Below are 26,720 nucleotides of genomic sequence, written 5' to 3'. Positions count from 1 at the left end.
GCTTTCCGTTCGTCGCGAATAAATGTGCTTTATTGTTGAACTGTTCTCCCGCTTCGCTTCGTCTTTTCCTCCATTGAATCCCCATCTTGCTTCACGTAAAGGGTTGGTAGTGGGCTGAATACGCCCGATAATTAATCGAACCGTCGAGGTCGACGATAACACCGCTCGGTTATTCTGATAGTACGGAACGGGTCGCTTAGGTGGCCCGTGTCCGAAGTCGACCTGCGGCGAGGTGCGATCGCCCGGTCTACCCTCCGCGTGGGTACTTAGGTAGGTCGACCCGGCGAGCAACCCTATCCCACGCGGGGGCTGATTGGCTCGATCGCGGTGAGACCGAAAGGTCCACCCGTGACTGGTTCCCGGCGTTAGTCCGAGAGGGTCACGACTGGATTGTCCGTCCGGTGGGCGACGTGCCGCGATTCGAGTTACGTGGCCGTTCGCACGCCGGCGGGCGCGGAATCCGCAACACTGGTGTCAGGTCGTGCGATACAAATTCATCGCCCTCCTCACGGCACTGGTATCGGAGAACAGGAAAACGGGCTCTCCTGTCTCCGGCTAAATTCACGGGAATCGGTCCAGGGGTGAGAGAAGCGACCCCCGATTCCCTCCAAATTACGAGCGAGCAAATTAACCCTTCACGAGAAGCAAGATGGCGTCTCAAGGCGAGCGGGAGCCGGGGGTATTAGAAATGTATATGTGTAATAATGTAGAGTCCATGGCCCAGGATGAAATCCCCGTGCAGGAAATGTTGATTGTGCAGGAACACGGACTCGCCCAACTGAACCCAGGGCCCGAGGTGGGTGCGGCAGCGGCCGCGGTGTATGACACCTCCCCCCCCCCTCTCCACCAAGACCCTTCCCCAACCCCTGCCGAAACGGCTCACTCAAGCGCACCCGACGTGGCCCAGCTATGCGCCATGCTGGCGGCAATGACAAATGAAATAAAAAACGAAATGAAAGACATGAACAAACAAATAAACGAAAAGATGGATACATTCACAAACGAAATAAAACGCATGAAAACTAAAATGGAAACAAACATGAAGGAAGAAACGAGAAAGCTACGGGGTGAGACGCAGAACATGGGCCGATGCCTGCAGGCGGGCATGAAGGCCGTGAGCAGGGAACTTAAAATGGCGACTCCACGTGTCGGAACAAACGAGCTGGAAGGGGGTGCAACGGCTGACAGGCCCGCGGTGGAGGCGGGTAAGGAAAAAGTAATTCGGGAGACAAGAGACGAGGTGAAAGTAATTGCGAGGGAAAGAAAAGAACAATTAATACGGAGAGCAAGGATGAGGGACGCGGAGATCGTGAAAGAGCAAGGAGTGAAAAACAGGGAAGGACGGGAGCGAGTTAAAGAGAAAGCAAGGTTGACCTACATAAAGATAAGGGAAAGACGCCAGAAAGAAGCAGAGACCAATAAACACGATGAAGACGGGGTAAGTGACGCGCACACACACACACGGAGGTAGTGGAGGACAATGGGGGTGAGCTCGCGGAGCGTGTGGGGACCCAGTGCGAGCACCTGGATGGCCTCCTCCAGGAACGAGGGGAGGGAGTATGCCCCCTTGAGGCGAGTCACGACCAGGTGAGTTCGGTCGTGCTTTGCGAGGTTGAGAGGAGGAGTGCTGTGGACGGGTGCACGGAGAGCTTGGGGGGTATAGAGGCCCCGGAGACCCTTGTGGGGACTCGAATCCCCAGTGTGGTTGTCCCTGTGTGTGTGGTGCAAGGTGTGAGTGCGTCCCCGTGTGTGGAAGCGACCCCGTGTGTGAGTGGTGTGGTGGCGATGGTGCCAGGGTACGTGCTTCCCAGCACGCCGTGTGTGGATGAGGCACCGTGTGTGAGTGTCGCCGTGTGTGTGAATGAGACACCGCGGGTGAGTGCCCCCGCGTGTGTGGATGAGGCACGGAGTGTGGATGAGGCACCGCGGGTGAGTGCCCCCGCGTGTGTGGATGAGGCACGGAGTGTGGATGAGGCACCGCGGGTGAGTGCCCCCGCGTGTGTGAGTGAGGCACGGAGTGTGGATGAGGCACCGCGGTTGAGTGCCCCCGCGTGTGTGAGTGAGGCACGAGTGAATGGAGCACCACGTGTGAGTGGTATGGGTTATGCAAGGGAGACCGTGTGTGTGAGAGAGCGGTATGTGAGGGAGATGTCGGTTGGCATGCGGGAGCACGCAGCCGCGTCTCCCAATGTGAATGTGATGGAGTGGACTGTGTGCGTCGTAACACGCAGGTATGCGTGTGTGGAATGGAGACGGAGACGGCGACATGGGAGAAACGAAAGCCGAGTAGCGGCTGTAGTTGTTTCGGGGACCGTGCCGGGTTCACCCAGCAGTGAGCACGCGGTCCGTGCTGTGCAACGCACGAGACCACCACGTGCTCGCTTGCGAGAGTGAAGTCCCGGTCCGGAAACGCACGCGGTGGATTTGCCGATCCCGCGGACGGACGGACAAAGTTTAGGCAGGTAAACGGATTTGGACCGGACAGGTTCTCCACGCGATCGTGTGTGTTAAGCTCCAACGGGCAAAGCACATGTGTTCGCGTGGGGAACCCCTCGAGACGTGGGGCTTGTGTTTTTTTTTTATGCGCACGGTGACGTCATGGCTGCACGTGGGGTTGGAATCCGGCAGGAGGGGTATCTCTGCCGGATCGTGCCGTCCAAGGAGGGACGAGGAACACGTGCAGCTGCATGACGTCACGGGCAGGTGCAAAGTGCGCGAGCTCTGAGTTGCCGCGCAGGTGCTGCGCATGGAAAAAAAAAAAAAAAGACAAGCCTCACTTTCGGGTGCACAGGATTCCCGGGCAAGGGGTGGAAGACCCCCTTACCCTGGGCACAGGATGGAAACTAGTTAGGGGGAAGGGTTAGCTTAGTTAGACCGACTTCATGGGGCAGGGGTAAGTCCTAATGGAGTCCGTGGAATGGATTAGGTAGAGGGATTTAGTGAGCTTTAGGTTGGGAAATAAAATGATTGATTTGGAGACAGTGACAGACAGTGAATGTGTAGAGGGGACGTAGCTTAGCTACGTAGGCTAAAAGGAACGTGCTATAGTTTAAGGGACGACGTGGGAGCACGAGTTAGTTAGGGGATGTAGTTAGAAGGATGGCAGAGTTCAGCGGTGTGTGTGTTGGTGAGTTGTGAGGTGAGTACGTGTACATGTTGAGTGAGTGAGGCCAGCGGGTCTGTGTGTGTGGAGCGAATGGGGAATGCATGGTGCGATGAGTGATTGGGGGGAGGAGTGACTCCCGCCCAAGGGACCCCGGGGTCAGAGTAAAGTGAGTTAGCTGGGTTAGTCAAATTGTAAAAATGGAGGTCGTTTTGTTGTTGGTGGGAGTGTAGGCTCGAAACCCATTTGGAGGGGTGCAGGAGCCCTGTTGACGGGCTTGGGAGCGTGGCTGCGAAAGGTGAGTATCGCTGAGTGGGTACCCCGGGCACCAGGCTAGTCGGCCGCGGTAGGCCATGGGCCCATGGGGGGCCGGGATAGAGTAGTGGGCACGGGTGCGCCTGCTTGGTGCGGGGGCCCGGGGCGCCATTAGCCGCGTGGGCAGTGTTGTGGGCACGGGTGACCCTCGGAAAGGGGCCCGGGAGGCCGGCCTGCCACGTGTGCGTTTCAGGGGAGGTGCCATGGGGGCACTCCCCGGTGTTAGGGAGCTGGTAGGCTCGGAGGCAGTGTAGTGCCCGGGGTGCCATAGCGGGAGATTCGGCAGAGGGTCGTGCCTGCCAAAGGGAGCCACGTGTCCCAGCCAGGAGACCGTGTGAGGGCACGGAGAGAAAATTGGGGGGGCGAGGCCCGAAATTGTAAGGACACCAACACAGGCGACGGGAATCTGGGTTGTTAGAACCAATAGCTTAAGCGAGAGGCGCTTGTTGAAAGCCCCGGGGTAGTTTAACAGTTAAATGGTTAGGGTAGATTAGGAGATGTACCCCTCCGCACCATCCATCCCCTCGCTGTCGTTGTGGGCCGCTGGACCCACTTTGGGTTAGATCGCCGAACTCTGGGGAGGCCATTCTGAGGCTTCGTTGGGCCTCGGCACAGGACGTTAGCTCTCCCTTATTCCCCTCCGGGAAGGGAGCGTAGGGGTTGGGAGTAGGCTAGGTGACAGGATAGGTTAGCCGAACAAGGACGATAAAGGGGGTTAGGGGACGATTTATAGTGGGGGAGTAAAAATAAAAACAACAAAAAAAAAATAAGTTGGGGCTAAATTGGGGTTTGACAAATTAAGGGAGTGGGTATGTACAGTGACAGGCAAAGGCGATAGGTTGGGAGGGAGACAGGTAGGTAGGTCCGAGCCCGCCCTCCAAGTGGCCAGCACCACCGCACTCCCTCCACCAACCTCCACTGAACGGCAAAGGCTGGCCAGCTTCATCTGCAGCTGCTTAGCTGCAAGGCCTGTGCCGGCTGGATCGTCTGCCGGCTGGCTGTTTTTCTGCAAGGCCTGTGCCGGCCAGTTCATCTGCTGGCTGTTTTTCTTCAAGGCCTGTGCCGGCCAGTTCATCTGCCGGCTGTGTTTGCCTGCAGCGGCCTTCTTCTGCGGGCTGTGTTTGCCTGCTGCCTTTGCCATGCCATGCCCACTGCCCACGTTCACCAGCCCCGTTCAATTTTTGCTTTGCCCCCCCCCCCCTGTTCATTGCCATGTGCGCCAGGATCAAGGCAACAGTTTGCAAGCTGCGAGAACTGCCCTGTTGGCAGCTACAACACGGGCCTGCAGTGGCGGCCCGTGCACCGTGTTTGTGTTCATGCATCCATTCGTTGTGCTCATTGCGTGTGCCACTTGAGCTGGCACGGAGACTGCGTTTGTGCAGCCCATGCACCGTTGTGGTTCACTGCGTTCAGTTCAAAAGGGAAGGCCTTGGACTGCGTGTGAGCAGCCAGCCACGTTCCCTGTCACCTGCATTGTTTTGAGCCAGAGACTGCATGTGGGCAGCCTGGCTCCCTGCTAACTGCTTTCTTTTTGCAGAGTTCGATGATCCTGGGCCATGGTTTAGTGTAAAATTTGTAAGTTAAGGTAAGATGTACTGTAAATATGAGTGCGCCCCCGGCATGTCTGTCTAGCGCCGGCAATTTTATTTAAGTCGTCCGTGTGAGTGAGTTTGTTTAGATAGTTACGCAGCCCTCAGGTTATTTATTTTGGGGACACGAATACCATGAATGTCGCACTCAGGGATCCGTAGGTAAAATGTACTAGGGGAAAACTACACATGATGGCACACGAAAATTTGACGACTCGGGACGAGTCTGTAAAAAGGGAAGGGGGTAGTGTTGTGGTTACCAGATTCGCAAACCACCATTCAGGTCCCTTAGGTGAGGTATCTCGGCAAGTATATGTGTAGTTAGGCCCAAACCCGTTGTCTAGTGGGAATACATGTCATTTATACGTGCTGCGACTCTTCAGGATAGCCGTTTTTCTTTTACTATCTTTATTTTGGACCAACCGCCATGATTACCACCACAACCACAACATCAACCACCAACCACAACGCCGCTTCACCACAACCGCCACGACCTTCACGTCACACCTCGCAACCGTAGCATCGCCACCGTTCTTGCCCCGCTGTGGGTGCCGGTGTTGGACTCGTGCAGGGCGCACGTTGAACAGCGTGTACAAAATCACGGATTTTGTGCTTCAAAAACGGATCAAAAACGACACACGCCCACTTTTTGCCGTCCAATCGGTGAGCGAGGGGCGATTTGGCCCCGCCTCCAGAACGATCGATATATGCAAATTTGTGGATCAAAAAGCCTTCACGCCCACTTTTTCTCGGGCCAATGGGGAGCGAGGTGAAAGGTCAAAGGGAGGGGGTCAAAGGCGAAGCTACGGGGGGATAAAAGGACGGTGTTCGTCAGTCAGCAGAACGAGAAGGAGTCGGAGGGTGGAGAGTCGAGTGTGGAAGTCTGGAGCCCGAAGCCTGCAGTAGCTGGAGAAGCTGAAGAGAGTCGAACGAGGGGAGCCCAAAGAAGAGTCCAGGGTGGAGAGTCCAGAGGCGGAGAGGCGGCAGCGGCGAAGGCAGACGAGGGGGTGCTCGCGTCGGTGCCAGGAGCTGCACGCCCGAGGGAGGCCGGCAGCGCGACCTGGCCGAGGTGGAGACGCACACCAGGGATAATAAAGATCCTCTATACCCCGAGCATCAGCAACCCCCTCCTGTTTCCCCCCGCGCTGAGATAGTGCGACCAAGGGGGCCCCTTTTTCCCACCCCCTGCCAGGCACTGTCCGCGAGGCCCGCGGAGTGCGGCGCCATCGCCGCTCCGCGTCTCATCACCAGACGGGTAGGCGTGACCCGGTCTCGGCCTCAGGCCTGCCTCATTCTTGGGGGATTTCTTTTCCTTGGTTTTGGGTATGTGTTGTCGGCGCCGTCTGTGAAGTAGAATTGTATAAGTGTTGCCGTGTGCTCGGTAGTCGGTATTAGCTCTGCATTGTTTTCGCTTTTATATTTGCTTTTTGTGTAAATGGAATTGTGTTTTTTCTGTGTGCATTTGGTGGAATTGTATTTGTGTGCTTTCCGTTCGTCGCGAATAAATGTGCTTTATTGTTGAACTGTTCTCCCGCTTCGCTTCGTCTTTTCCTCCATTGAATCCCCATCTTGCTTCACGTAAAGGGTTGGTAGTGGGCTGAATACGCCCGATAATTAATCGAACCGTCGAGGTCGACGATAACACCGCTCGGTTATTCTGATAGTACGGAACGGGTCGCTTAGGTGGCCCGTGTCCGAAGTCGACCTGCGGCGAGGTGCGATCGCCCGGTCTACCCTCCGCGTGGGTACTTAGGTAGGTCGAATTCGGCGAGCAACCCTATCCCACGCGGGGGCTGGTTGGCTCGATCGCGGTGAGACCGAAAGGTCCACCCGTGACTGGTTCCCGGCGTTAGTCCGAGAGGGTCACGACTGGATTGTCCGTCCGGTGGGCGACGTTCCGCGATTCGAGTTACGTGGCCGTTCGCACGCCGGCGGGCGCGGAATCCGCAACAATATATTTGGAACCACAAATGATACAATGATATCCTTTGTTTTATATGATACAGAAACTCCTAAAGTTTTGTGCACGACATCAATACCCTTCAACGTGAGCTCCCTTTGTCACATGCAGGACATCAAGATGGTACACGAGTTCTTGCCATGTTCAGCTCAGCATGTTTGCATCCACCAGTGCACATGCAGCTGTGATCCAAGAACGAAGATCCTGCAGGTTTGCCACCTTGGCATTGGAGACATCTTTGACAAACCCTCACAGAAAAAAAAAATCAAGGGGGGTTATGTCTGGTGATCGCGGGGGGCCAAAGTGGTTGGTCCGTCTCCGCCTATCCAGCGACTTGGAAATTTTTCATTCAAGACGGCTCGAACGACTAAGGCCCAAGCTGACAGATTGCAGGTCTTCAATCTGTGGGAAGCCGAATCCTTCCAACATGTTCATGTAAATTGTTGAGGTCACTGTGTCTTCCGCAAAGAAAAACGGACTCACCAAGTAGTCATGGAGAAGGCTCCACCACACATTGACCTTTGGATTGTCACGTATATGTTCAATGACCATGTTCAGGTTTTTAAGAGCACTTGATCCTCACATTCTGCTGGTTGACCTTCCCTGGTGCATGAAAGCAGGCTTCATCTGTGAACATGACCTTTTTCAGGTGGACGCAAACATGCTGAGCCAAACATGGCAAGAACTCGTGCACTGCCTTGATGTCCTGCGTGTGACAAACGGAACTCACGTTGAAGGGTATTGATGTCGTGCACAAAACTTTAGGAGTTTCTGTATCATATAAAACAAAGGGTATCATTGTATCATTTGTGGTTCCAAATATATTAACAACCAAAGTTGTCCGGGTCTTTTTGGAACACCCCGTAGTTTTGGATTTATCATCTGCGCTTGATCCTTTAGAGATTTTGAAGAAGAGACTCAGTTCTAAATTGGTTCTCCTCATATCCTCATGGACGGCAACAGGCTGTGTTTTTGTACCAGATAATACTCCAATCCTGTTATGCAACACTGGGGTGTACTTCAAGGATCTGTTATCCTTTTTGTTTGTGAAACTAATCCTGGACAATGTACAGTATTATCCAATCATATGGATTATCCTGTGTAATTTATGCTGACACACAACTTTACATGACAATGAAGCCTGGCAATAGGGTTAAAACTGTGCAGAAACTGGAAAGCTGCATTAGCGAGACGTAAAGACGGAGGGTCAACCACTACTCGACTTTGAATTATGACAAAATGGAGGTGTTCATGCATCATCATGAACCAGAGTGAGTGATTAGATCTCCTACGTATCTGCCTGCAACGCTTTAGTAAAGCCGACATCTGTTCAGACCCTCGGAGTGACATTTGACGGTTATCTTAGATGCAAGCTCAAATCAACATCTGTAGAAATGTGTCATTTTTCCCAACACAAATTCGGGACAGGTCTGCAAGTGTCTGGAAAAACACAACACAGAAAATGTAAAGCATGCGTTTGTCACGTCACTTCTTGCTAATTGTAAATGCCTTTCGGAATTATAGACGGTAAAACCCTATTCATAGCAAGGACAAAACAAAGTGTCTCCCATTACTGCACAATTTGTGACCAACAAGCATCATCTGCCAAAGGAGCGCATCGTATGTTATCTTATTGTAGCACAGCGAGGAAGACACAGTTTTGGGTTTGGGAAGAAAGATGACAATAATCCATTCTCGAACCTACAGCAACACTGGCATCACGGTCGTGTTACGCTATAATACAGGATGACGACGACGACGACGACGATGACGACGACCAAAATATTGCTTTGGCTTCCATTGTTTGGTGCACATCATTTTACTCTCTATGAGACCTTCGCAAAACATTAAGCAGTGTGGCAACGATGAACTCATCAGTGATTGACATTACAAAGTTTTAAAATTGCTCTTGCAAGGAGATAATTCTGCACGGCAATGTGTTGTTTTGGTTTCTGCACCTGGTATTGGTTTCAACATGGCCCTTTTCAGTTTTTGCATGGAACAGGTATGATATGAAGAGAGTGATTGCACATTTGAGATGAAATTTTTGTGGACACTGACATTTGCTCAACATTTTGCGGACATGGATATTTGGTGGACAAACTTTTTGCAGATGAGCATCCGACCAAACAGAGACATTGCCAAACTATAGACTGGCCTAGCCGCCCCACAAGTTGAGAATAATTTCCACAGTTTGCAATGAAGGAGTAGACCAATTAAACTCGTATTTTACCATGACTCAAAACTTATACTATTGTACTTTTAAATCGCTTTCATCACTTGACGGATTCCTCCACTGTGTTGTTATTTATTTTGACAGCTTCAATTTTCGTTTGCCTGTTCCGTTGTTCCATTTTCTTTGAAAGGATTAATAATGATGGTACTGTGAGATTGCAACCGTTTTTCACTCCAAACTCAAATGCATATTTATAAGTGTATCCAACTGTATTTATAAACAAGTGGGGCTATTTCCAAACTGAGACAGGTTCTCCATACTTTGAAAGAAGGACAAAAATCGTATAAAGCTTCACGACACTCTCCATTCATATGCTGGAGGACATGAAACATTGGGCAGGGTGGTGTTGGGGAACTCATCAGCCATTAACATTATGGGGTTATTAATGACTTTTATCATACGGGCAAGAGTGAGGCGCCCTGGACGTCCCCCGCAAAGCTGCTAGCCTGTGGCTCACGGTGTGCACTGCAGCACCTTTCCCCTCCCCCTCTTGCAAACAGCAGGGGAAGAGGAAAAAGCTCTGGCCCTTCTGATATCCATTCGGAGCGACGGGCCCTCCAGCATGACTACCTCTGATTGGAGGAACCGAGGCGACGATCCATTGGTTCAAGAGTGGCGCAATTCTGTTGTCGTCAGTAGAGTAGTCTATCGCTATTCAGCAGATGCAACATGCAATTGGCTGGCACCCTGCAGGCACTCACATTGATGCTGTGAAAGTGAAGTACAGGGGGAGAGTAGAGGGGGAACGACTCTTACAAGGTGAAGGGATCAGCATTTGTGTTTCTTTTCTGCTCTTGAGCTTTGGAACGCTGACAACGTACTTGGTCTGTGCCTCTTGCGGCCAGGACGTTCAGCCCTTGCAAGCTTCTTGCCATTCAACTTCGGTCGTTCCATCCCACTGCTATTTCCCACACTCACCTGATTCTGCTGATTCTATGTGAATATTTGTCGTGTTTGTGGGATCAGAGCCCAGATTTTAGGTTCCGTTTGTGTGCATTATAACAAATACAAGATTTAACAAAAAAGTCATCAAAAGTCAAAAAAGTCAAAAAAAAAAAAAGTCATAACAAAAAAGACGCATCAAAAAAGTCTGATGCGTCATCACCTCCCAATGGTCGAGGTGGGAGGAGCCTGTTCAGTGTTCAGCTCTGCAATTGGAGGTTGCAGAGTCTGAGCCGGAGCCGCAAGGCTGTTGTGGAATCTTCTACATGAATAAGAATCTTCTTCTTCATGAAGAAGATTCTACAAAAGCCTGAGCGGCTCCGCCTCAGACGGCAACCTCCAATTGGAGAGCTGAAGACGCATCAGTGGAGAAGGTCCAATCAGAATTGACTTTGTTGATAGGTGCCTTTTAGACATACAAGCATAAACATACGATGCAAGATGGTGGTTAAAACAGTCTGCCCAGCATAATGAAGCATATCTTAGTGCTGTGCAGTGAGCTTGTACAGTCGCTAGATCTCTGCTCATTGCATCGTTGTAGTTGTTTACTGCTCTTAATGTATGTATAATGTATATCCTTTACATCTGCTGTAAAGATGTTGAGGTTTTTTTTTTTGTGCCGTCTGTCCTGTGCCAAATAAATTATTTATTATTTTCTTCAGGCCGCACATGCCACATGTTCCTGCCATCTTTCCCACGCTGACGATTTGGTAAAATGAAAACCCCCTGGAGGGAAATAAAATAAGTCGGACAATCCCTTTGTTTGGCTAATCGCATGTGTCGAGACGCACGTGAGATGAGAAGCATATCAAACAACCTCTAAGATTATATGCCGACCCAAATTCGTCTCAAGTCGGCTATCCACAAGATTAAATTCCAACGTGTACACTTCCTGTCTCCAATCGCTTGCTGTTTTGGGTAGGTGCTACACACGAGACGACACTCGACCACACGTAACCATGCACATGATGCAAGATAGTGGTTAAAATTGTCTGTATGGCATAAATGAAGTATAATGTTGTGTAGTGAGCTCGTACAGTCATTAAATCTATGCTCATTGTATTGTTATAGTTGTTGTTTGCTGCTCTTAATGCATATCCTTAATGTCTGCTGGACAGCAAAGATGCCCGAGACTAATCAGTGGCTGGTTGGTATCAAACGCTTCCAGGTGGCGAAAACTGAGACGCAGTTTAACAATTAGACCTTCGTCGTGCTACAGAAATGTCTCAAAGACAATCAAACTCTCTGATTGTTGTTTGCAACATGCTTTCCGTAGAGTAGTGTCTTAGCATTGTGTTCAACTCTCAGCATCTCTTGGTCCATGCTGCGAGGACATTTGGTAGTGTTTGTACTGCAAGTGTGCAGCCCATGCAGTGAATTTTTTTGTGCTTTCATCTCTTTCACAAATTCGATGAAGCATGATGTTTGATTCATTGTCTCATTGTAAAGTTAGTAAAAATGGAGGAAGACAAACAAACTGCAGAAAGAAGAAAGGCAGGCAAAGATAAATCTAGTTCACAGTCCGTGTATATAATAATTTGCCTCAAGAATGTAAAAACCAAACAAAACACATTCACATGATGGGGAAATTAGATGGGAGGAAAGCTTAACTAAAACTAACCATCAAACAAGGATTGGAATTCCACAGGAGTGAAGGAGAGGGAGAGAGGAATGAGGAGAGGGGTGGGAGAGTGAAGGGAAAGGTGAGGGGAGAGTGAGAGGTGGGGTGAGAGGAGTGAGAGGGAGGGGGCTGAGTGAGAGGGAGGGGCTGAGCGAGAGGGAGGGGCTGAGCGAGAGGGAGGGGGCTGAGCGAGAGGGAGGGGGCTGAGCGAGAGGGAGGGGCTGAGCGAGAGGGAGGGGGCTGAGCGAAAGGGAGGGGGCTGAGCGAGAGGGAAGGGGCTGAGTGAGAGGGAAGGGGCTGAGTGAGAGGGAGGGGCTGAGCGAGCGGGAGGGGGCTGAGCGAGCGGGAGGGGGCTGAGCGAGAGGGAGGGGCTGAGCGAAAGGGAGGGGGCTGAGCGAGAGGGAAGGGGCTGAGCGAGAGGGAAGGGGCTGAGCGAGAGGGAAGGGGCTGAGTGAGAGGGAAGGGGCTGAGTGAGAGGGAAGGGGCTGAGTGAGAGGGAAGGGGCTGAGTGAGAGGGAGGGGCTGAGCGAGCGGGAGGGGCTGAGCGAAAGAGAGGGGGCTGAGCAAAAGAGAGGAGGCTGAGCGAAAGAGAGGGGGCTGAGTGAAAGAGAGGGGGCTAACTGAGAGGCATTGGGAGGAGGAGTTTAAGATAGGAGTAAAAGGTCGGGGTGAAAAGTGAGGAGGGGGGTGAGAGGTGGTGGGGTGGGAGTGTGCGAGGTCGGGGGGGTTAGGTGCAATGATGGGGTATGAGGTGCGAGGTCAGGGGCGATGAGGTGCGAGGTCGGGGGGAGGGTGACGTAAGAGGTGTGGGTGAGGTGAAAGGGCTGGATGAGGTTAAAGGTTTGGGTGAAAGGTGAGGAAGAATGAGGTGAGTACGTGTGAGGGAAGGTGTCTGGACAGGGGAGGTGTGGGGGAGAGAGAGGTGGGGGGGGGGAAAGAGGTGGTAAATGGGGGAAAGAGGTGGGAAAGGGGGGATTGAGGTAGGGTGAGAACTCTGGAGAACTTTAACTTATTGAGTGCGTAATTTAATGATCAACAGATTATATCGGAAAAGCAATGTCCATAATCGAGGTTTTGACCCTTTTAATCCGAACCACACGATCAGATGGTGTGACTAATTTCTTGTGGCTGTCTGTAGTTGTGATGATTCCAATTTTCTTTGCATGTCTGAATGAAAACCATTATATATATATATATATATATATATATATATATATATATATATATATATATATATATATATATATATATATATATATATATATATACTTTGTGGATACCGACCTCTTATCAATGTTTTCATTTAGACCTGGCAATAATTTTTTTTTTTTACTGCAGCCAGTTTAGTGTGTTAAAAGCACCCAACTGTTCACAGTTGCACCCGGTTATGCTACTTATTTAACCCTACCCCTTTTATCCCTTTCATGTATAAACATAACAAATAAAGGGATCCCACAGAAAGGACATGGAGAAAAAGAAAGGAAATGATGAGTCGAGGCAACAAATAATTGTACTACCTTGGATGAAGGTGTGCTGTTTGGTGAAAAGTGCAGGGTTTAATGAACTGCACATCCCAGTGCTCATGTTCATTAGCGATCCTCTGTGGATAAAAGGTTGGGATTATCAAGGAACTGGAGATTAACAGTCAAAGATCAGCAATAGATGCTTACAAAATACTCCCGTCCAAAAATACGTACCCTGTTGCCAACTGTCCTGGATTCACCAATGATCCACCAGGCCCAGCAGCGAGCATCGAGTTCCCCAACGCTGAAGATGACATCATACCCTGTCCCGCACTAAGTGTTCCAAGCAGACAACCCGCTCCCCCAGCACCTGCCCCATTGCTGGATACTTGAGCCAAGGAGCCAAGAAGAGCTGAGGGGTGTGCTGAGAGCAAAGGTGATGTTGAGGAACGAGGAGGAAGAGTGGCTGTATTGCACAGATGCAATTTCGGTGTTGAGGGTGCTGAAGGAGGGGGAACTGGTGGGGTTGACGATGGTGAAAAAGCCGTGGGCGTAGGAGATTGACTAAAGTCAGGTGTAATGCCGTGGGTAATGGAGGGAAGCCCAGTGGCTGTGGGAGGAAGGGAATCGATGTTGGAGTTTGGAGAGGCAAGCGGAGATGCACCAGAGGAGTGGGAGGAATTGGAGGCAGCATCAGCATTGAGGAGAGTTGGCATGATGGGTGTGCTCATATCTCCTACGCAAAAAGGAGACGAGTAATTAGAAACAAGAAAGGGAAAGGTGTTGTTGTGCATTCTGGGTGGTGGTGGCCTTCTTAAGTGATTAATTTCAGGTGGTGTTTGAATGAAGGCATTTGTGATGCAATGATGTTCTTGACCATGTTATTGTGAGGGTACAACGACTGGTATTTGTTGACAAACTTGTGTTGCACACCTGGTATTTTTATCGACGTTATGTTGTTGCTCCCAGAAAGAATCACAGTGTTGGGGACAGGAGGGCTGCTTGACACCAGCGTCAGAGGGCTCGACACCTGCATAGCACCACACACTTTGCTACACGTTAAAATGAAATTTATCTGATCACATATCAGCTTCTGATAAGGAATTTAATAGGAATAGGTAAAAACAACAGTGATAGAGATAATTTCCTTTATGGAGAAAGTCTTCAGCGAGTCACTCAGGCATATATATATATATATATATATATATATATATATATATATATATATATATATATATATATATATATATATATATATATATATATATATATATATATATGTCGAGCTCAACAACAATCTGTGCGACGATGGCATCAGATGAAATCGGACACTGATCGCGGGAAGTTCATCGAATCTCGATGACTGTAAATTAATTACAGTACTTAATGGTGGAAGTAAAGTTATTCCTGAATGTTGTGACCCTTCTGATCAAGCTGATGAATTTTCAAATTACTTTGTCAGTCAAGTCGATAAGATCAGGGAAAATTTAGATGATACTCCAGTCACCCAATCAAGTTAAAGTTTAAGTTCACGTTCTGGTGGATTTCCTTCACATAATAATTGTGGTTTCACTCACTTTGTTTCTATAAATGAGGTTTAATTGAAGAGAATAATGAGGAAGTGTCCATCAAAGGCCTGTGTTTCTGACCCAATGCCAACCTGGCTCGTTAAGAGACATCTCCATTGTGTGCTTCCTGTACTACAACAAGTTGTATATTTGTATTTGTCCACTGGTGTTTTCTCGGAACTCCGAGATCCTCTGTCGTTAATCCAGTGTTGAAGAAGCCTTCTTCGGACAAAAAAGAACGAAGCAACTCCAGGCCTGTCTCAAATTTGCCATTTCTAGGCAAATTAATTGAAAAGGCTACATCAGAACAGGTATCTGATTTTGTCATTCAAAATTATCGCATTGATCATTGGCAGTCTGCATATAGAGGGGCACATAGCACTGAGGCAGGCCTAGTTTCAGTACAGAAAGATTTGCTCTGTGCCATTGATAATTATCAACAGGCAGTGTCCATACTGATGCTTGATCTATCCTCCAATCTTGATATGGTAGATAATGCTATTCTCAAACAGGCTTTCTGAAGAATTTGGCCTCTGTGATAAAGTCCTTTCTTGGCTCCAGTCATACCTCACCAACAGGTCTCGCAGGGTAAACATGACTAATTATTTCTCAGATGGCCAACACCTAAAATGTGGCATACCCCAAGGGTCTGTTATTGGTCCACAACTGTTCATGTCTGAAACCAGAGCCAAATTCCAAATTCCTGCCTTTACATACAGAGGGCATTGCATCAGCAGCACAGGCAGATCCTCGGGCAATGACGCGACCCCGCAGCCTGGTAATGCATATGAAAGAACAACAACTGTTCACGTAATGTATTTGTGGTAATGGTCTCAATATCCCGTGTGTAACTCAGTTATATTTAATCTTTCACCCAACCAGACCTGGTCGCTTGTACTCACTTTAATCTTTAAATGCCTCGATGACATAACAGCATGGATAATGCATAATAAGTTGAAGCTGAATTCTCGTAAATCCGAATGATTCGTGGCTTCTTCACCAAAACACTATAAACAGCTTTGTAATTATACTTTCAGCTTCCACAGTCAGGAGATCCCTCGTTTCCCTCAGATCTGAATTTTAGGAGTGATATTTGATCAAGACAGGAGAATGTCTGATCAGGTTACACAGTTGTGTCACTCTCTTAATTGGCAGATCTATAATCTTTATCACATCAGAAAGTTTATGAATAGCGAGAGTTCTCTTTATGTTGTTCGTGCACACTTACTCTCCAGCCTGAATTATGGTTGTTCTTTACTTGGTGGAAATCGCTAAACAGGATTTATATCAATTACAGAAAGTGCAGAGCACGTGTGCTCACCTGTTCTTTCAACAACCTAAATGATCCCGTGTAACCCCCATGTTAAGCCAATTACACCGGTTCCCAGTTGCAGAGAGAATACAATTTGGAATAATTCTCAAACGTTCAAGTCCTTGTCCGGCTTCTCTTCCAGTACACATCTCATCATGTTTTACACAACAGAGAACACCTTACTCACTTTGATCTACAACAGCACATTTCCCTTGCGGTACATAAATTCCACAATACATTTACTTTCAATCATTTGCCTCAAGGCTTTGGTATAAACTTGCAATTTCAATGAGAAGTACAATGCCAGCTGAATGTTTTAAAAAGTGCCTGGGGGTAGGAAGATCAGTGCGCACAGGTTGGTTGTAACCATTTTCCTTCCTTGTGTTTGCTGATTCCACTGACAATATTAATCCCCCGACATCACAAAGGTTACAAGGAATTTATGCACAGGAGGAGGCCATTCGGCCCATCATGCCTGCACCACACCAACCCCAGATTTAATAAATCCATCAATACCCCTTCCCTTCATGTGCAGCCTTTTGGCTGCTACACTGGTACACATTTTGCCGACCTCAGAAGGATGACAGGCTGAGTCAACCCCCTGGTGTTGATTCAGCGGCCAACGGGGCTTGAACTCAGGACCCTCGGATCCCAAGCCACCACCCTAAACCGCTAAACCAACACCAGGTTCTAAATAATTTCATCCTCTCCTTTTTTTGACAAATGTGCGAATGCTTCCTCGTATCTGGTTTATCTTTTATTGATTGGTCAAACCGCCCTATCACCGATTACTAGTTGTTCCGCAAGTTAGACATTGGCTTCATGGACCCTTCATGTTTTGTGATGTCACATTGAATGGACCTGCTCGTGAGGTGTATTGAAATTTTTGGAATTCTGCATGATACAGGGCGTCGGTCGTGCTAAAGCAGTTTCGTGGCTCGGAGTTGCAATCTTGGAAGGGTCACCACACCGATTTGTGATTCTTGACTGACTTTGCAGGAATTTGTAATTTATTGAAGGTGTCGGTGATAGCTTGCCTGCTCTGTACAAGGATACTGTGGGATCTTTAACACACACTGTGAATGCTAGCAGATGGGACTCCAAGTTTATCATTCATCCAAAGGATGTTTCCTGAGATATAGGTCATCAAAATTTGACCCAACCTTGATCCTGGGAAAGTTTCAATGTTCCAGAACTTTGGTCCGAGCGAACACAGAAAAATGATTCAGCTGTCATTTTGAAGCATTCATATTGCTTTATCTTTTCCACTCGGATGTGCGTGATGTACATCATAATGAGAGACTGTGGGAAACCAAATCCACGCAGGACATCGCCCATGTGGATGAACTTGTACGTCGTGATTGATGCACGACGTTAAAAGACATTGTTCACTAAATTGGTGTCAGCCATGGTACTGTGGACAATTGTACATGACAAACTCAACTTTTGAAATATATTATGCAGGTGAGTGCCCAAAATGCTCACAGATGCACATTATATGCCAGTATTTAGTTAGGAAATCAGTACATCCTGAATCAAGCACTTCCACCATTAAGGGGTTGAGTCGGGACATTGTGTCTCACATTGTGAGTGTGGACAAGAGATAAGTGTTCCAATATGAACCCATAAAAAAAAAGACCTGGTATGGAACAGAAGCATTCAAAATCTGCTTTGAAGAAGATTAAGATCCAGTGGTTTGTTGGTAAAAACATGCTGATGGTGTTCTGGGACATGAACAGCCCCCTGTTATTTTCTATACAAGAACAGACTGTGACCAGTTCAACATGATGTGACCAGCTCTATCAATTATGAAAAGAGATATGGAGATGCCTGGTCTCTTGTTCCAGTGTGTGCTTCTGCAATTGGACAATGCCAGCCCTCACAATGCCTGCATGATGGGGGCACCACCACCAAACTTAAGTGGGAGGTTGGCTCACATACTTTTTACAAGACCTTTCCCCAACAGACTCCCCCCTGTTTGGGCCCCTTAAGGAGGACGAAGGCGGTAAGTATTAAGCATGGCATGAGGATGTCAAGAAAGCCGTCCGAATGCGATTACGCACCAACCTGAAAGAGTTATATGCCGCAGGCATCAGGAAGACTACGCCTGGTGTTGGCTTCATGGTTAGGGTGGTGGGCTTGGGATCCTAGGATCCTAAGTTCAAATCCCGTTTTACTGTTGAATTAATGCCAGGTGGGGTTGACTCTGCCTGTCATCCTTCTGAGGTCAGCAAAATGAGTGCCAGCATGCTGGTATACTGGCTTGCTGGTATACGGAGTAGCCACCCATCCAGGATTGTGCCCAATAGCCAAGGAGACTGCTTTGGAAGTACCAACGCTCTGCACAGAGTATGGTCTCAATGGATGGATGGATGGATCAGGAAGACTGACATTAAGATGGGGCAAATGCATCTCACTACTTGGAGATGATGTTGAAAAGAGAGCAAAGTGCCATTTCATTTATTCACTTACCCTCATATTGGACTTACCCTCTGGCTAAAGAAGCATGTTAACACAACCTGTGATGAAGATTTTGTGGCATGAAGTACAGAACTGCAGTCAGGGTGCTATTATCTTCTTTGAGTGCCTTTAACCTCTTCCTGTGACATGCCATGATGATGGGTTTTAATTGGTGCCTTAAGCTCCCCTAACAGACATCGTCATAAGATCAGATGAAAAGTTGAATGAGCGGAATGGGGCTGCCAAGGCTGTGTTTCAGAAGCAGAATGCCAACAAATATGAAAACAGTTTTAAATAACAATGTTAGCATTCATGGTAGTACATCAATCTACCTTGATACAGGTCCATCTCAATGTGGTCTCCCATCCCCATAGTTTTTGGTGGTTACCAACTCTCATTTTGTTGTGCTTATAACAATGGATTCATTGCAGGTTAATGAACAAATGAACAAAGGAATTGAGAAGGGTATATTAAAACAAGGAATGTTGTGCTCTAAACAAAGCAGATGGAATAAAGTTAAATATGCTTTGATTTTCCAAGTGAGAAGGAAATGGGGGGGGGGGGGGTGGGGGTGAGGTGTTTTCCACATCTTGGAATAGATAATTCTGTTCTTAATACTGTCAGGCCCCACTATTCACAAAGGATATGTTCCTGGAAAATGCCACGAATAGCAAATCTGTGACCAGTAGGGAATTGTTTCAATGGAAAGAAGGGGGGAATAGTTTCCCTTTGGTTAGTGAATAATTCATGAGGGAAAATCAAAAATCCCATGAAAGCAAATACGTAAAAACCACGAAATGGTGCAAAACCCCCCACGAATACGCCTGCAAAAACGTGGGAAAAAACCCCGAGAATACGTCCACGAAAAACCATGAAAACGCGAAAACAACAACCCAGAGAACATGCGAAGTACAGGGCTGCGAATGTTGAAGAAGGTCGCATTTCATAAAACACAGATAGGCGGGGGTCCATGAATAGCAAATCTGCGAATAGTGTGGTCTGACGGTACTTTTTTTTTTGCATTCATCTTCTCAAAATTTGACTGAGCAAGAGTGATAAACTCATCTGAAAAAACGATTCACTTGTGCGTACATTTGTCTGTTTGCGTCTGTGTGGGCATACATGTTCATGCGCTCGTATGCACATTCAAGATGAGAACTTTTAAGAACATATGAAAATGTTCGGATTTGATATCACTCAACTGTCTCACAAATAAGTTGTAGTTTCCTTACGCTGGAGCTTGCTGTCGAAAACATTGATGAAGAAACTATGGAAGGGTTGATTCGTTTTTCTTTCTGTCGTCTGTTACAAAACCACACCCGAACCACCTCCTTCTCTAGGTTCAACTGCTCTGAGATTAGGCCAATCTCATCTGAGGTAGGTTTGGGGTTCTGAAAAACAAACAAGGAAATTCAATGTTAGGCAAAACAAAACCAGAAAAAAAAATTCAACTCAGGTTTACCATTGACAGAGATGAGAAAACTTTGGTAAGTATAAAAGCATAATCTGCAGACGATGTGTGAAGAGAAGAAGCAATGAGTTTTTGTCCTCAAAGTTTTTGTCCTTTTGTCCTTCGCATGTTCTCAGGGTTTTTTTTCCCGCATTTTCATGGTTTTTCATGGACGTATTCTCAGTTTTTTTTTTTCCACGTTTTTGCAAGCGTATTCGTGGGTTTTTTTTGCACCGTTTCGTGGTTTTTCATTGTAAGTAAGCAAAGTTTTCAACTAAAGCAAGGTTGAAAGATGGCAAAACGTTCTAAAGGAATGACCGGCTTGAAATTTTGAGTTTAAAAAAAATTAATCTTCTGTTTTGACCCCTGTGACTCTTGGTCCCCACCCATTGTGGGATGGACTGGGGATTTAATCCAAAAAAAATATTAAAAAATCGTCACATATTCCACACACCCTCAATGATGATTGCACAAAAGTTTCATTGAAACATGTTTAACGAGAAAAAGCAATCAGAGATTGCAGACCCTCGCCAGCACTTGTTTTGTGTGGTGTTTGTGTAGTTTTGTGTGGTGTATTTTTGAATGACCTTTGTGTTCTAGTGTGTTACGTAATTAATAAGTGACATAATTAGAACTACCACTTTATAACTATTGGCAGTGATGACTGTGACCTATGATGCTTTGATTGGACACCTGACCCTGACCCATGACGGTTTTCATTATGATTCATTTGAATTTGGAATGGGATTAAAATAAATTCAAATAAAATCAAATGGAACACTAAATAAGTACAGTCCTGCATTGGAGTCATCAGAAGGAACCCGAACAAGCAAAAAGCAAAGATGATGTCATCAGGAGGAACCTGGAGAGGATTTGCATTTCAGCTGCTACTCTACCCTCAAACCCATCCAAACACAGCCAAGTGAGCCTTATTCCAACAATAATAATAATAATAATAATAATAATAATAATAATAATAATAATAAAAACAAACGCAGAACAAACAAAAAAAAAAATTCTGGCTGCCAGACCATGTGTCCGATTAAGTTTAAATTTAAAACAAGTATTCTCCATCACTACTAACTAGATCATAATTGTGAAGTTTAATGTCAAGTGATTTAGCAGTTCCAGAGAAAACATTATTTAATATTTTCTTCAATCCACTATGGCTGCCAAACCATGTAACCCATCAATCACTCCTTCACAAATTTGTACACCCCAGGTTTGAGGAACATTTGTGTGAAGTTTCCCCTTAATCTGTCCAGCCATACCATATGACCGATGACATCATATGTGTGAACTTTTTGTTCCTCATGGATAGGCGGTCATACGTGTAAAGCTTCGCCTTGATCTGTTCAGCCACTTCAGAGAAGATTATTTTTGAAGGGTTTTCTTTTTTCAACAATATGGTTGCTGAATCAAATGACTGATGACACCATCAAATTTTTTTATGTGCACCATTTATTCTCTCGATGACCCTCAAAAATTTTCACACTGATCAGATGTAGCGTTCTCCATATTATACATTGTCATAATGAAGGCATCTTTGATGTCATAAAAAAAAATCACACATTCCCCATGAGGAGTACTTGCCGTGTGCCAAGTTTCAATTTTTTCCTTGGTGTGGTTTCAGAGATACAGAGGTCCAAAGTTTTCCGTTTTTCCAATATGGCAGCTACACCATGTGACCTATGACGTCATAATTATGATTAAAACATCCTACATGAGTAGTTGCACCTATGGTGAAAATTTCGTCTCAATCCTATAAGCCGTTGCGGAGAAAAACACAAAAGTTGTGTGTGGACAAACAAACAAAAAAAATAATGGACACATGCAATACCCTCTCCTTCGACGAGGGTAAAAATGTGCCCGCAGTTACATTTTTAGTATTTCACCTTTTGACCCCACCTGAGGCCCCAGTGGGGTGGGAACAAAAATAATACTGCTCCAACACCTTCTTGACATGTGGTGATCATAACTACCAAGTTTGGTGAATTTCTAAGCTACCGTTTAGGAGAACATAGCGTGATGGACAGATTGACAGACAGATGGCGCAGATTGCAATATCTCCCAATTTAAAGAAAATATTTAATTAATTTTTTACACATGGGGATAACGAGCCGTTGCAGAGATATAATTTTCCACTTCAATACAAAAATGAAACATTGCAACATCTGATACAATTTTTCCTTGATTGAGATTGATCGACGTCGTTGCCATTTCGCTTTGAAATGCAGAAATCGACCGAGACATTTTCTAGATTGTGATACATCATAAATACAGATATCTGAAATTAACGTTCATGAATTAAGGATAATGTGAATCCTTGGTGTGAGTGGTATATGTTGAGTCGTGTGTGACGTTAGAATTTGTCTCCATTTCTGAAACTAAATTGCATAAAATATTTTACCAAATACAGAGATAAATGAAGCATATCGAACTCAAAATAAATCTTACAAAAACATATAAGAACAAAACCACAAATAACCGGTAGATTTAGGAATACTCGACAAGCCACGACATCACATGATTATTGTGTGGCCATTGGCAACTCAAGGACACACGTGTGGGCCGTTACGATGTTTGTTTCTTCCCCTCCACTGCCAAACTCTGGAACTCTATACCTTATCATGTCTTCCCAAACACTTATAACCTTCCCCTTTTCAAAGAGCAGATTTTTCCTTCCTCAAAAACTCTGAGACTATTCTTTCTTTCCTTACTTTTCTATCAATGCAGTTCTTTTATTTAAGGCTTGGCCTCGACAAGGACTATGTAGTCCGTGACTGAAGCTTAAAAAAAAAGCCTTAAGAAAAGAAAGAAAAAAGACTGAAGCCGTGATAAAAAAAAAAACAAAAAACCCCCCAAAAAACAACACATCTGTGAAACAAAAACACAACACATAACAAAGGCATCTGTGAAAGATTTGGAGGGTAAAAGTGTTGATTAACAATGATCAATCCAACAACAAAGCAGCAATTAATCTCAGCTGCAACTGCCAAAATCAGCTTTTAATAATTATTGAAAAAAACAAAACATAAAAGTTAATTACAGCTTAAAAAAGAGAAGGCGCTTGACTGTGAAAATTTATAATCCCAATCACCTCACCTTGCCAATTAATCTCCTGTTCATTCTAGGTATGTTTTGGCTGCAGCAGGTTACAGCAAAATACTGATTGTGTTCAGTGATTAAATTTCTGCGTTTCATATTTATTTCATCATGTCATTTCTCTTCTAACTTGATTTTCAAAGGTTAAGGGAGCATTCGTAAATTCAGCAGTATGCAAACTAAATACATGAACGTTAAAAATACATGAATGAGCATTTCTGTAGTTAATCATATCTAGATTTTAATGTTAAAAAATAACTTTAATTTCAATTTAACATCGTTGAACTTTCTTCAATTTCATGTCATTGGAAAAAAAAATACAACCATTAAAGTTTCCAAGTTCTCAACTGATATTCAAATTTTGGCTGTTGTGCAATTGTCCACTTAAAAAGCTAATTTTTTTTGGTGGAAGTCCAATTCGTTTCTGTCCTCATTCCTTCCCTGATTCACATAAATATATAATATGGAGTATATCGACCTCAGAGGGACCAAATGGATAGGTCAGAGGTCATGTACTCGTGTTTGAGCTGTCTTGTACCCCGATCCAACAATAAATTGTCATTCTTCCAGCCACTGTCATCGATAGACAGAAGACTAACAGCTTCTTTTCCTGTTCATGGACACAGTCTCTTCCTGGCAAGTTAAAATCCCTGAAAATCAATTCTCTTCCCTTACCACATGCCCTTCTGAATTATTCATAAACCCTTCTTTCCAGCTCTTTCCTATTTCCTCACACAAGGAGCCCAAGAAAAACATCCTACGATCATCTTAGTATTCCTCCATGCCGTAATCTCCATCCACAACTCTTATCCCTTTCTCAAAAAAAAAACAATATTGTCTTTTACAGATTGCTATATATACCTCCTCTAATTGTATCTTTCTTCTCACACATATACTTCCTGTCCTTCAATTTTTTCTCCAAATCAAACCCACTTTTGCTTCAAGCTATACCATCTTATTTTTTCAACTCCTAGTATTGGTATAGGACATTAAAAAAAGAAAACTTTTCCTTTACAAAATCATTTTTTCCAACCTGACTTGACCAATCATGATATAAGCTGCAGTTTCTCCATTTATTATCTCTCCACACACCTCAGGACTAAAAATCCTTAATTCTTTCCTGAACACCTCTGCAAACTTTTCTGCCCCCCTTTCTGCTTAGTCTTTGGCCAGCATTCTGGAAACACTCCCTTTGCCGCCAAAATGATTCCCATTGCTTCTTAAACAAACAAAAAAATTTCTGCCGACACCGTTCCTCTAACCACAGGTCTGCTCATAAATTATACTCCTTTTCCTATTCGAAGAAAAAAATACCAGAAACCATTATCTCATAATCCTTTGCTTTCAGTCAGTTACCCAATGTCCTGGACCTATTTTTCAAATCCTCCAAGTAAACTTTCCCTCCATCATTTGCTTCGGCATGTACCAATACCAACATTGTCCTGCCAAAAATTAATCGTATTTAATCTCACCTTCCTTCAATACCACCCACTTCCACTCCTTCAAAATGACATAACTCTAATTATACAATCCTTCCTGCAGAAAGAAGAATCTGCATTGATACTGGACCAAGTGGTGTTATAGTTAGTGTTCACTCTGGGTCAGGGAGGTCTGCAGTTTGAAGTTAGAACCAGAGACTTCAGAGTTCCACCCTAAATCATAAAAGGGAAGGATGTGTCTGCACTATTAATTCTAAAAAAAAAATTTATATAAAAAAAATTCCCCTCAAGTAAATTTTGCCCCCCTTTACCCTTCCACTGCTTCGGCAGCCAGGGTTCGAACCTCATCAGTCACACCAAAGACTTTTAAAATTGTACATGCTGCTTCCTTACTTGATGCTCAACATTTAAGAAGGATAGAACATGGATAAACAAACATAAATTGACAACCACAACGATGTTTTGATGGGCCGAATGTCCTCCTGCGTTGAAGTTCTTTCATTATTTATATACTTAAACATCAGATTGAGGCGCATCAGTAAATATTCAGGCTTAGCAAGATGGCACATCTAATAAGAGGGATATTTGACAAGAATATGTATTAACCTAGTCTTAATAAATTGTATGTGCAGGAAAATGGGTCATTTTGCTGTTTAAAATACATTACTGTGATAAAACATAATCTAGAAGGGCACACTTCGATGTCACGACATTGACAAATATGTCTCTGCCCACATTATTACATTGTACATGCTTGTACCATGTTTGATTTAAATCTTTTCAGCTGTTCTCAAATATCACATTTTTACCTGACATGACCTCTGTCCTTTGACCTCTTGACCCCAAAATTGAATCAGTTCATCTTTGCATCATGATGCATACTTGTACCAAGTTTGGTCAAAATGCAATCACTGGTTCACAAAAGTCAGTGTGGTGACAGCATTTTTACCCCATATGACCTCTGACCTTTTACCTTTGACTTTATGCCTCCAAAATCTAATGAGTTCATCTGTGCAATATTATACATATTTGTACCAAGTTTGACTTGAATAGCTTCAGTTGTTCTTACGTTATTGTGTGACTGAAAACCGATCATGGACGCATGGACAGCCAGACAGACAACCTGAAAGCATAAGGCTTCCGGCGACTAAGTTGGCTGAGGCATAAAAATAATTTCTCACACACACACACACACACACACACACACACACACACACACACACACACACACACACACACACACACACACACACACACACACACACACACACACACACACACACACACACACACACACACACACACACACACGCACACACACACACGCTTACCTAGTAGCAGCAAGTAAGGAATGTAGTCATGATTGTGCTGTATGGGCGTGGAGTGCTTATGATAGTAGTCACGTGGTTGGGTTACATATATCGTTACTCGCCCGCAACAAGCTAGAGGCTTGTTGTAGTGTGCATCCGAGAGGGCAATAAAGCAGAGTTACTATTTCACTCTCACTCTCGTGTCCCGCTGCACCTCGGACACTACAATTGGCGACGAGGATGGTTGACAATCGGGTCACCGCGCACGGAAAGGTGCCCTTCTTCGTCGGAGATGACTTCGCGTTGTTTTCGGAGCAGTTGGAGTGCTATTTTGACGCGAACGACGTAGTCGCCGAGGGCAAGAAGAAGTCAATCTTGCTCGCGTCGCTGTCTACTGACAGTTATCGGCTGCTAGGTGACCTGGTTGCACCAGACAAGCCCAGAGGGGACACGCTATCGTTTCAGGACATTGTGCAGACGATGAGAGCACATGACGCCAGAAAAGTCATTACAGCTGGCACGATACAAGTTCGACCACCTCGCGAAAGGTCCGGGAGAGCGCGTCGCGGATTTCGTGGCACGAGTGAACAAGACGCCGATCATATTTCAGATTGATACTGGAGCGGCTGTGTCAATCATAGGCGAACAGACCGCGCGTAGGCTCGATAGCCTGAAGCTTATCAGGTCAAACCTCACGTTGTACACGTACACCAGCGAGAAGATAACGCCTGTTGGGATGGCAGACGTGTCTGTAGTCTACCAAGGCCAGGTCGCCACGCTTCCGTTGTATGTGGTGCAGGGGAGGGGGCCGTCTCTCCTTGGCCGGGACTGGCTGACCCGCATCCGA

At 45.9% G+C, this 26,720-nt stretch overlaps 1 protein-coding gene across 1 annotated transcript in view; it reads right to left on the bottom strand.

Moving 5' to 3' along the window:
• The window catches only part of LOC147031292 (POU domain, class 2, transcription factor 1-like), a 244,250-nt gene that overhangs the window by 55,262 nt on the left and 162,268 nt on the right, over window positions 1-26,720 (bottom strand). Inside the window, exons 11-14 of the mRNA XM_085871924.1 lie at window positions 19,802-19,960; window positions 14,163-14,259; window positions 13,464-13,965; window positions 13,284-13,366 (exon numbers count right to left, since the gene is read on the bottom strand). Coding sequence (XP_085728050.1) covers window positions 13,284-13,366; window positions 13,464-13,965; window positions 14,163-14,259; window positions 19,802-19,960 — 841 coding nt within the window. The remainder of the gene's footprint in view (window positions 1-13,283; window positions 13,367-13,463; window positions 13,966-14,162; window positions 14,260-19,801; window positions 19,961-26,720) is intronic.

The sequence above is a fragment of the Eptatretus burgeri genome, chromosome 2, assembly GCF_056783735.1.
Source record: "Eptatretus burgeri isolate ZD-2024b chromosome 2, Ebu_testis_v1, whole genome shotgun sequence".
Taxonomy (NCBI): Eukaryota; Metazoa; Chordata; class Myxini; order Myxiniformes; family Myxinidae; genus Eptatretus; species Eptatretus burgeri.
The sequence above is the reverse complement of the archived record's forward strand: the minus strand, read 5'-3'. Positions and strand labels throughout refer to the sequence as shown.